Source organism: Sus scrofa, chromosome 7 (genome assembly GCF_000003025.6).
Source record: "Sus scrofa isolate TJ Tabasco breed Duroc chromosome 7, Sscrofa11.1, whole genome shotgun sequence".
Classification (NCBI taxonomy): Eukaryota; Metazoa; Chordata; class Mammalia; order Artiodactyla; family Suidae; genus Sus; species Sus scrofa.
This window is the reverse complement of record NC_010449.5, coordinates 28,315,893-28,328,388: the sequence shown is the minus strand read 5'-3', so window position 1 is coordinate 28,328,388 and position 12,496 is coordinate 28,315,893. Positions and strand designations below refer to the sequence as shown.

Sequence of the window (12,496 nt, the reverse complement as noted above, 5' to 3'; positions counted from 1 at the left end):
CTCTTAGAGAGCAGAAGAAATATTTAGTAACCATAGGAGGTAGTTTACAGAATTAAAGCAGTAGCAGCAGTGTCTTCCAGCTGTGTTACAGACTTCAAATTGTAACCGATTTAAGGTCCTATGAAGAATTAGAGGGAATAACTAGATTTTAGGTTTTTCTGATGAGGAAGCTAGAGGCAAAACTTGTAAGTAGTTTAAGTAATGTCACACAACACCCCACATCTGACCCACTGGTTAATAGTGCCAACCAAAAGTTGTCATTCGCCATCAGGTTCTTCAATGATGAAGTCAGTAGCCACTGCAGCTGCTGACCCTCAACCCTCCCTGAAAGGAGCTCAGGGCTGAAATCAGGCTCTCTGTGTTCTCTGAAAACTGGCAGAAAAGGTCTTCAGATATTTTCAGGAGAAGATTTTACAAACCCAGTTTCTTGACTCGACTCACATCTAGAAAAGGACTGAAATCATTAATGGAAGCATTTCCTCCTTCCTCCATCCCTCCTTCCCTTTCTGGCTGTGCCCACAGCATGTGGAAGTTCCCAGGCCAGGGATAGAACCTGCCCCACAGCAGTGACAATGCCAGGTCCTTAACCCACTAGGCCAGCAGGGAATTTTATGCTCCTCCTGATTGGCAGGAAGCCTCTGCCAAAATATGTGCTCGACTGCATGTACCCCCTTCACCAAATCACATTTCTACACCCCCCCCCCCACCTTTAGAGCGGTTCCTCAGGGCTATCTGAGGCTGTCTCCTAGACTGTAGTCCTCATTTTGCCTCAAATCAAACAACTTACAACTCTCACATTGTGCTTTTTTTTTTTTTTTAAGTTGAAAAGAGTAAATGGTTAATAGTAAAACTGACTACTGTAGTAATAACTGTAAAGTGTTTTTTGTTTGCTTTTACTTTTTAACAATTTAGGTATAATTGATTTAGTGTTGTGTTAGTTTCAGTTGTACAGCAAAGTGATTGAGCTATACATGTATATACATTCTTTTTCATGTTCCTTACAGGTTATAGGTTTGCAGTATGGTTCCCTGGGCTATATAGTAGGTCCTTGTTGATTACCTCTTTTGTATACAGTTGTGTGTATCTCTTAATCCCAAACTCCTAATTTATTCCCCCCCCCACGCCAGTTTGGGTAACTGCAAGATTGTTCTCTATGTCTGTGAGTCTGTCTGTTTTGTAAATAAGTTCACTTGTGTCATATTTTAGATTCCACGTATAAGTGATATCATATGATACTTGTCTTTCTCTGTTTGACTTAGTATGATAATCGCTAGGTCCATTCATGTTGCTACTAATGGCATTACTTCATTCTTTTTTATGGCTGAGTGATATTCCACTGTCTATATGTACCACATCTTCTTTATTCATTCATCTGTTCATGGACACTTAGGTTGCTTCCGTATCTTGGCTGTTGTAAATAGTGCTACTTTGAACATTGGGGTGCATGTGTCTTTTCAAATTAGAGATTTGTCTTTTGTGGATGTATGCCCAGGAGTGGGATTTCTGGTTCGCATAGTAGCTCTGTTTTTAGTTTTTTAAGGAACTTGCATACATTCTCAATAGTAGCTATACCCATTTACATTCCCACTAACAGTGCAGTTCCCTTTTCTCCACACCCTCTCCAGCATGTATTTTTTTGTAGACTTTTTGATGATGGCCATTCTGATTGGTGTGAGGGTTATACCTCATTTTAGTTTTGATTTGCATTTCCTTAATAATTAGCAATGTTGAGCACCTTTTCATGTGCCCGTTGGCCATCTGTATGTGTTCTTTGGAGAAATGTCTATGTAGGTATTGTGCCCGTTTTTAATTGGGTTTTTTTTTCTGGTATTGATAACTAAAGTATATTCAATTCAAAGCTTATTCTGAGCTAGATGTTCTACCAGGTGCTTTATGAAGATAACCTATTAGCTAATCTTGACACCAACTCTATGTGTTAAGTGTTAGTCCTTTGTTTTTATATACTGAATAAGGGAACTGTTATAAAGAGGTTGAATAGCCTGCCCCAAAGTCACACAGCTAGCATGCGGTAGAGACAAGATTCAAACTCAGGTATTTGACTTAAAGCACTTGTATAACTCTTAGCCTTTAGTCTCCTAGTCTCCTTCAGTGTGTTGTTTGGTGTGGTGTTTCAATGACATCAAAGTTAAGAGTTAAAGAGAAACATTTGGAATCTGTAGATGACAGATTACAGAATTAGTTTTACAGATAATTGAGTAATTTAATAAAGCATTTAAAAGCAATGGGGAGGGGGCACTATATATTAAATGCCGATAGCATTCATTCTGGTTGTTAACATCATAAATAAAACTTAAGGGAAATGATACAAGAAGAGATAATCAAACAGGTCAACAGCTGTGGGCCAGTCAGCGAGAATGCGTGTCAAGGAAAGGCCATGGGGTGACTTCAGGCCCTTTCCTTGGTGCAGGTCCGTGTACCCTGCTCTTGAGCTGAGTTCATGTCAGTATTTATGGAGACTGAACTTCCTAGGGCCCCTGGTCCTGATGTGTGGATGCTGGATGCTGGGCCTTGAAAGAGGGCCCTTGTAGTTAGCAGACGCTCCCTCTGTAAATTAAGAGTTCCAACTCCTTATGAGTAGGGATTGAAAATGCCTTCGTTAAAAATTGCCGTATCCTTGCCCTCTTCTCTGCCCACATATATGGTGATTTTGCCTCACTTAGGTCAAGATTTTCCTTTTTGAATATAAATCTCTTTTTGAAGGGTACTTGGTTTTTAACTGTTCTCACTTTATTGTGCAAACTGAGCTTGACTTTTGAATGCAGTTTTTTTTGACAGTAGGAGTAATATTTGGTCTTGAGGCTTTTCTTGGTAGTAAAGATTTTCTTCTAAGGAAGAGAGTACACTGCTCTTGGCAATTAGAGGTTTACATACACTCAAAGCTTCTGAGTAGATTTGTCTGGAAATACTTTTAAAAGTGTAATAAGCTGAGGTCATTATGCCCAGGTGGAGCTGGGATGGAAGGTAAACTTACTTGTAAGAGATTCTGAAAGACACGGGGTAGGGCAGGTTGAAGATAGGCTTGCTTTATCATTTCTCCTGAGTTCTGTTGGTAACGTAGTGGCCCTGAAAATAACTTGCTGCTGACTTTGACCGAAATGCAGATTGCAGTGAAGCAGCTGGGATGTTAGGACTAATTTGGAAGGTTGCAAACTTCCACTCAGCCACCTTCAGAGCAGTGTTAACTTTCTGGCATTTCCTGTCACTGGCTGGATTGGGGTGGGGATTGGGAGGAGGTAAGACATAAGAGTGTTTTCCACTTGGTTCTCACCACCTCGTCCCATATGAATACATAGAGATGTTCTTTTGAGTTGTGGATGTGAACATCTGCAAAGTATTCTCTAAAAAACATGGAGTTCCCATCGTGGCGCAGTGGTTAACGAATCCGACTAGGAACCATGAGGTTGCAGGTTCAGTCCCTGCCCTTGCTCAGTGGATTGATGATCCGGCGTTGTCGTGAGCTGTGGTGTAGGTCACAGACACGGCTCGGATCCTATGTTGCTGTGGCTCTGGCGTAGGCCAGTGGCTACAGCTCCGATTCGACCCCTAGCCTGGGAACCTCCATATGGCGCGGGAGCAGCCCAAGAAATAGCTAAAAAAAAAAGACAAAAAATAAATAAATAAATAAAATAAATAAATAAAAATAAAAAACATCACTCAATGAATATTCCTTCCGTGCAATATCTTAATAGAGTTTGCCATTCTGAAAACTAGAGAAGACAGTCTGTATGATAAATAGGTGCGTAGTCTGAAAGCTTATTAGTAGTAAGGTCCACATTTTGGACATACTTACACACAAGCAGTAAATAAATTGGAAAAAAAACAGAAGGGAAGATACTAATTTTAGCTTTTCTTTCTTTAGAGAGAGCAGCTCTTCATTACTCTATCAGTGGCTCCCCAAGAAGTTCTTTCAGTGTTTTCTGAAGAACATACAGAAATCTTGTGTCTAATTAAATTCAATTTATGCCTAGAACTTTGCACAAAGAAATTGATTGTAGTTAATGTTTGACTAACAAAGAGAAGTTGTTTGTAAAAGATGTTTGCTGTAACTTTTAACATTGTTGTTTCCACCAATGAAATTTAGTGATAATCTGAAAGGTTTTTTTTCTCTTTTGAAAGTTTTCTGTTAGTTGAAATGCCATTTGTTTTCCTTGTGAGCAGATGGGTGGTCATGAAACCATAAGCTACTGATAGCTGAAAATTCCAGCTGTCCTTTTTTTTTTTTTTTTTTTTTGGTAGAAATTGAGGGAATTCTCATTGTGGCGTGGTGGTAATGAATCCAACTAGAATCCATGAGGTTGCAGGTTCGATCCCTGGCCTCACTCAGTGGATTAAGGATCTGGCGTTGCAGTGAGCTCTGGTGTAGGTTGCAGACGCGGCTCGGATCTGGCATTGTTGTGGCTGTGGCATAGGCCGGCAGCTGTAGCTCCGATCAGACCCCTAGCCTGGGATGCTCCATATGCTGTGCATACAGTTTTAAAAAGAAAAACAAAAAAAATTGGTAAACTGGTTCTGAAATTTACACGGAAATATAAGGACAGAGAATACCCAAAATAATACTGAAAAAGTACAGATTGGGAGGACTTGGTCTGAATTTGAGACTTACTCTATAAAGATTTTGTAACCAGGACAGTGTGGCACTGGTAAAAGGATGGGCATACCGAGCAGTGGGACAGCAGCCTCTAGAGAGAGACCCACACTTATGGTCAGATTGAACAAGGGACCAATGTGATTTCACAAGGAGAGGAACATATCTTCAGGAAGTGGTGTTGGGAAAAGTGTTCACATGGGGGCGAAGGTTTCTGGAAAATGCCATCCCCAAGTATGCCTCTTTGGCATAAGGATAATTTAGAGCTAATTGGGCTTGAAAACCAGCAGATGCAGGAAAGGTTCTCTGCAATCCCCCATGACTACATAAAAATAAAGTATAAATCTCCCCTCTTATAAAGGAAGTTTACATTTGTGATGCTATCTCTGCATCAGGAAGAAAGCCGCTCCTGACAGCTTGCCACCCACCACTCATCTGCTGAGAAGACAGCCCTCATTCATGGTATATTTCCTCCCCTCCCGTTCTCATGACTTGGCCTCCTCAACCCCAGATCCCCAAACCCCATTTCCTTTGTTTAGCTGAAGATAGTATATAAGCCTCAGTCATGGGGCCCCTCCTTAAGTCTATCTTGGCCCCTCCTTGGGTCTATCTGTTTGAAATACTGCCATGTGTGTACTTATGCACAAATGTAATTACATTTTTTTTCTTTGTAATCTGTTTTTTTTTTTTTTTTTTTTTTAATCAGTTTGATTGGGCCCCAGCCATTTAACCTAGAAGAGTGGAAGGGAAAATATTTTTCTTTCCCTACAGAGGATAAAAAGAGCACATAAAAACATGGAGATAAATTAAAATGAGATTTAAAAGCTAAAACATGGTAGCCTGTAAAGGACAACAGAATAATCTGTGCAGCCTCTGTTAGCGATGGCCCAAAGAGCACTACCATAAAAAGTTGTTTAATCAGGGTTCATCGAAAGTAAAAACATCTGTTCATCAAGAAAATAGTAGACAAGCCACAGATTGAGAAAATATTTGTAACACTTATATTTGACAACAGGTTTGTAATCAGAGTATATGAAGAATTCTTACCATGGAATAATTGTCAATCCAGTTCTGAAATGGGCCAGAGATTTGAACAGACACTTCAGAAAATAAGGGACATCGCCAGCCAAGAAGGCACATGAAAAAGTGTTCAACAGTGTTTATCATCAGGGAAATGCAAAATGGGATACTACTGCCCATCCATTAGAGTGGCTGAAATGAACACAACTGACAGCACTAAACAGTGGGGAGAATGTGGAACTCTCATGCATTGCTGATGCTGTGTAAAACAGTAGATCCATTGTATATATCTGAGAGAAATGAAAGTACCGTCCACGGAAGTCTTCTACAAGAATGTTCATGGCAGCTTTATTGATATTGGCCCCACACGGGAAAAGCCCAGGTGTCCATCAGCAGGGGACTAGATAAACTAGCGAATGTGTTCGTGCAGTTGATACTCCTGGGCAGTGGAAGAACAAACTGCTGACCATGTGATGAACAGCATGGGTCAGTCTCAAAAATGTGAAAAAACTCAGACACAAAACACTTTATACTGTACAATTCCATTTATGTGAAGTTGCAGAATAGCTAAAGCCATGGTGACAAAAGTTAGGCCAGTAGTTGCTTCATGGTGTGGAGGGAAGGGAAGAGGGGCCCATGGGATCTCTGTGGGTGATGGAAACGTGCTGTCTCTTGATAGGGGTCTGTGTTACATCAAACTGTAGACTTGATGTATGTGCATTTCAATGAATGTGAATTATAGCCTCAACTCACCCCCCCCAAACCCACAGTATTTTCCTGTCTCTTATTCTGACTCTCTGTCCTACTTTCCTTACAGTATTGGGCAGCTTAGACCTACTATCCTGAGACTCTGAATAAATGAGTCCCTTTTTTTTCTTCTTCTTCCACCCATTTCAAAGTCCTTCCTATGCCATTACCTTGCTTTATGAACATGGAGCCAGGATTACATGTAGGAGGCAATCACAGTATTTCATTCATTCTCCAAGCATTTGCCGACTAGCTTTGTCTAATGGAAATGCAGAGGGAGGCACTAATCATGTTTAGAGGCACTTAGGTAAAATAGGTAAGATGTGGTAATTCAGGGAAAACTAGGATAAGGGGGGTAGAGAAGTTGATTTACATCTAGCATGATCTTTGGAAGCAAACCAAGAAATGAGCAAATCGATTATTCTTCCCAGGAAAGGATTATCCTCATCTTTGAATATATGAACATAAAGTCTCCACCTGAGAAATTAGTTTCCTTTTAAGTTTTATACCTTTAAAAACAATTATTTGTGTTATAGAGCCCAAATGTTGTATACGATGTAATTGTACATTTGTCCATGAATGCTGAACTTATTTAAGAAAATATCACTTTGTACTCTTTGATGCCAGCTGGCATTGCTGACACCACTTTGTCTCTTCTTTCTTTTTCCTCCAATCAGTTTGATAAAGGCTACTCTTACAATATCCGTCATAGCTTCGGAAAGGAAGGCAAGAGAACAGACTATACGCCTTATAGTTGCATGAAGATTATCCTCACCAATCCACCAAGCCAAGGGGATTATCATGGTGAGTGCTTCCGTGGATGTGTCTGTGATGTACAGAAACCCAGGAGCTCTGTAGGAAACACTAAAACAGTGGGCCAGTCTTTGCATTACTAATAGGACAGGTTTGTAGCTTTTGTCAGCTGTTGGTGTCAAGCTGGAACTGCACTGGCTTCTAGTGATTTGTCATATCACACTGGGTCAGCACAAGAGGGGGTTCAGCTGTGCTCCACTTTGTGCTGTACCAGGCTCTTTAGTCCCCATTCCCCTTCACTGCCCTTCTCTATCTCCTATTCTGCACATGTCTTAGAAGGCTTATCTGAGTTCTTCAAAGCTTTTTAAAATTGAGCGCCTTAAATTTTAGAACAGTAGATTCATTAATTTTCAAAGATGTCTGAAGAAAAGTGTTTTATTCTCATTACTATCATCTGATTAACCAACAAAAAATAAGTGAGTATTTAACAACCCATAGTATCAAACATCTATCAATTTGCCTGAATTGTAGATTAAAAAAAAAAGTTAATCTGTTTTCCATAAATGTCTGAGTTTAACAGCTTTTTTCTTTTTTTTTTAGGACCGCACCCAAGGCATGTAGAAGTTCCCAGGCTAGGGGTCAAATTGGAGCTATAGCTATAGCTTCTGGCCTCTGCCACAGGCACAGCAATGCGGGGTCTGAGCTGAGTCTGAGACCTACATATCACAGCTGTGATCCTTAACTCACTGAGTGAGTTCAGAGATGGAACCTGCATCGTCATGGATCCCAGTTGGGTTCGTTACTGCTGAGCCATGATGGGAACCCCTGACAGCTTTTTTATAAAATAGTTCTCTGAGCATACCTTGAAAAGCTCCTCATTTGTCTGGATTGTCAGAAAATGATTTAATAGCCCATATTAGTAAAATTTCTAGATTACCAGAGCTTACTGCAGCATGTGTCAAAACTCTTTTTGTTTTAGTGTCTTAAATTCTTTTTTTACAGGAGCACATGCTTTCACACTGTTAAAGACCAAATAAGCTCAAATATGATATCAAAACCAGCAATTGTGAAAAGAGAGTATAAATGCAAAATATTGCTAACACATTTGAAATTAAGAGATGAGCACCTTAAAACAACCGTGTATGTGTGTGTGTGTGTGTGTATTCCTATATCAAAACCCCTTGGTAACCACAGACCAAAAAATGACAATAGATACAAAAACAAATAAGAGAAAGCAATTTGAACACAACACTAAAGATACTCATCAAATCACAAGAGAATAGAACAAAAGAGGAAGAGAAGAAAAAAAAAAATCCCAAACTATTAACAAAATGGCAATAGGCACATACTTATCAATAATTACATTAAGTGTAAATGGATTAAATGCTCCAGCCAAAAGATATAGACTGGCTGAATGGATACAAAAACAAGACATGTACTCTCTACCATAAACCCATTTTGGATCTAGGGACATACACAGACTGAAAGTGATGGAGAAAGATACTGCATTCAAATGGAAATCACAAGAAAGCTGGAGTTAGCAAATACTCATCAGACAAAACAATTTAAAATAAAGATGATTACAAGAGTCAAAGAAGGACACTACATAATGATCAAGGAATCAATCCAAGAAGAAAATATAACAATTGTAAATGCACCCAACATAGGAGCACCACAATATATAAGGCAACTGCTAGCAGCTGTAAAAGGAGAAATCAATAGGAGCATAGTAACAGTGGGGGACTTTTAACACCTTATTTCCAACAATGAACAGATCATCCAGACAGCAGATCAGTAAGGAAACACAGGCCTTACGTGATGCATTAAACCAGATGGACTTCATAAGTGTTTGTGAAACTTTCCATCCAAAAGCAGCAGAATGCACATTCTTCTTAAGGGCACATGGAACATTCTCTAGGATGGATCACATTTTGGACCACAAATCAAGCCTCAGTAAATTTAAGAAAACTGAAATCATATTAAGCATCTTTTCTGATCATAATGCTATGAGACTCAAAATCAACTATGAGAAAAAAAAACTGCAGAAAACATAAACATGTTGGAGACAAAATACTATGCTACAAAACAGCCAGTGGATCACTGTAGGAATCAAAGAGGAAACCAAATATATCTAGAGACAAATGAAAATACAATGATCCAAAACATACTCAATGCAAAAACAGTTTTAAGAGGGATTATAGCAATACAAGCTTACCTCAGGAAACAAGAAAAATCTCCAACAACCTAACCTCACAGCTAAAGCAACTAGAGAAAGAAATCATAAAGATGAGAGCAGGAAAAAAAGAAAGAAAGAAAAGAAATAGAGATGAAGAAAACAATGAAAAGTTTAATGAAACTAAAAACCAGTTCTTTGTAAAGATTAAAAAAAAAATGAATTAACCCTTTGCCAGACTCATTAAGAAAAAAGGGAGAAGGCCTCAAATCAATAAAATTAGAAATGAAAAAGAAGTTACAGCTGACACACAAAGGATCATACAAGCCTACTGCAAGCAACTATATGGCAATAAATTGAATGACCTGGAAGAAATGGACAAATTTTTAGAAAGGTGCAATCTTCCAAGACCGAACCAAGAAGAAATAGAAAATATGAATAGACCAATCACAAGTACTGAAATTGAAACTGGTTTAAAAACTTCAAACAAAATTCTAGGACCACATGGCTTCACAGGTAATTTCTATCAGACATTTAAAGAAGAGCTAACACCTGTCCTTCTGAAACTCTTACAAAAAGTTGCAGAGAACACTCCCAAACTCATTCTATGAGGCCACCTGATAACCATAACCATCAAAGATAACACAAGAAAAGAAAATTATAGGCTAGTATAAAAGGATCATATACCATGATCAAATGGGATTTATCTCAGGGATACAAAGATTTTACAATATCCACAAATCAATTAGTGTGATACATCACATTAACAAATTGAAGAAGAAAAACCAATGTCAGCTCAGTAGATGCAGAAAAAGCTCTAAAAAAGAAAAAAAAAAAATCCAACACCCATCAAGAAAGTAGGTAGAGAGGGAACCTACCACAACATAAAAAAGGCCATATATGACAAACCCACAGCTCACGTCATTCTCAATGGTGAGAAGCTCAAAGCAGGAAGAAAATAAAGATGTCCACTTTCACCACTTTTATTCAACATAATCTTGGAAAAACCTAGCCATGGCAATTGGAGAAGAAAAAAATAAGGAATCCAAATTGAAAAAGAAAAAGTAAAGCTGTCACTGTTTTCAGATGACATGATACTGATCCATAGAAAATCCTATGGATGCTGCCAGAAAACTTAGAGTTCATCAATAAAGTTGCAGAATACAAAATCAATATGCAGAAATCTATTGCATTTCTGTATACTGACAATGAAAATCAGAAAGGGAAATTAGGCAAACAATATCATTTACCATCACAACCAAAAGAATAAAATACCTAGGAATAAACCTACCTAAAGAGGCAAAAGATCTGTATTCTGAAAACTGTAATATGCCAATAAAAGAGATCGAAGATGACAAGCAGATGGAAACGTATACCATGTTCTTGGATTGGAAGAATCAGTATTGTCAAAATGACTGTACTACCCAATGCAATATATATGTTCAGTGCAGTCCATATCAGTGCAATGCCAATTACCAACGGCATTTTTTCACAGAACTAGAGCAAAAAAAAAAAAAAATTTTTTTTTCTTTTGTCTTTTTAAGGCTACACCTGCAGCACATGGGGGTTCCCAGGCTAGGGGTTGAATCAGAGCTACAGGTGTTAGCCTGCACCACAGCCACAGCAACACCAGATCTAAGCCATGTGTGCGACCTACACCACAGCTCACAACACCAGATCCTTAAGCCACTGAGCAGGGTCAGGGATTGAATCTGTGTCCTCATGGATATGAGTCAGATTCATTTCCACTGAACCATGATGGGAACTCCTCCCAAATTTTTTAAATTGTATGGAAACGCAAAAAACTCAGAATAGCCAAAACAATCCTGAGAAAGAAAAATCATGCTGGAGGAATCATGCTCCCTAGCTTTCGACTATACTACAAAGTTATGGTCATCAAAAACAGCATGGTACTGGCACAAAAACAAATACAGATCAGTGGAGCAGAATAGAAAGCTGAGAAATAGACCCACACACCTGTGGTCAGTCTATAACCAAGGGGACAAGAATATACAATGGAGAAAAGACAGTCTCTTCAGTAAATGCTCTGGGAGAACTGGACAGCCACATGTAAAAAAAAAAAGAAAAAAAAGATATTTGCCAGAGTCCAGCTCCAGCAGCCAGGGAGTGCACGTCCTGAAAGGAGAGGGGGAGGGTGTCGGCATATGCAACGGAGACAGTCTCTTTGTCCCTTCTTTCAGGGTGCTGGACTACTCAAAATTTATTGGCATAAGTGGTTGATTATATAGACAGTTTCTAACTTCAGATTACATCATAGTGTTGAAAGTACATTGGTTAACTGTTAGACTTTGTTTTTTGATCACATGATACAGCAGCAATACGTCATGTTCTAAAATCTTCAGCTTAACTAAATTTAGTGAGTTCAATTCAAGGACAAACAGGTACAACATATCATGTGGGAAAGAGGAGACCCAGCACAAACCATCTCATGGCCAGCCAATTCCCACAAACTGAAGAGGTCACAGACACAAAAAATCTTGTCTTCAGAGTGTCTATCCTCAAAGTGTCCTTGGCAGGGAAACAGTATGAGAAAATACAAATCAACTTAGCTAGCTACCACTAAAAGTTTCTAAAATCAAGGACAAAACTCACAGCTAGGTTTCTTTTGATCATGAACAATATGTATTTAACTTCTATAAACTTCATTAAAATCCTGACTCTAAAGTTTACTATATAACTAGTTAGTAGATAAACACTATGTTTTTAATTAAGGATGGGAAATAAGGATAATAAGCAAATAATCAGGAAAGACTGAGGAAAACTCAATAGCAAGTGAATAACAGAAAAGACTAAGTCATCCATGGAACAGTCCCCACTCAGCAATGCAAAATGGGAATTGTATCCTGGAAAATTCAGTTCCCCACCAAGGTCAGTGGGCAAGCCTTATTGTCTTCTGGGGCCTGTCCTCGGAATTTCACCATGCAGGCAGGCATCCCCTTGTTTAGGAACCTGCCCTCGGAATTGCACCGTTCAGACAGGCCTTTTTTTCGGCTCCTTGTACCTTCTCGGCTCCGCACAGATATTAGAACATTTTCTAACACCATACAGAAAAATAAACTCAAAATGGATTAAAAGTCTAAATATGAAACCAGAGACTATAAATCTCTTAGAGGAAAACATAGGCAGAACATTCTTTGACATAAACTGCTGCAATATCTTTTTGGATCCACCTCCTA

The 12,496-nt window shown here is 38.9% G+C and overlaps 1 protein-coding gene across 3 annotated transcripts in view; it reads left to right on the top strand.

The window, feature by feature from the left end:
* PRIM2 (primase (DNA) subunit 2) overlaps positions 1-12,496 on the top strand; it is a 292,008-nt gene that overhangs the window by 238,245 nt on the left and 41,267 nt on the right. For all 3 annotated transcript variants that reach the window (XM_021098097.1, XM_021098098.1, NM_001244164.1), the window contains 1 exon segment: positions 7,051-7,177. In XM_021098097.1, the coding sequence (XP_020953756.1) occupies positions 7,051-7,177 (127 nt within the window).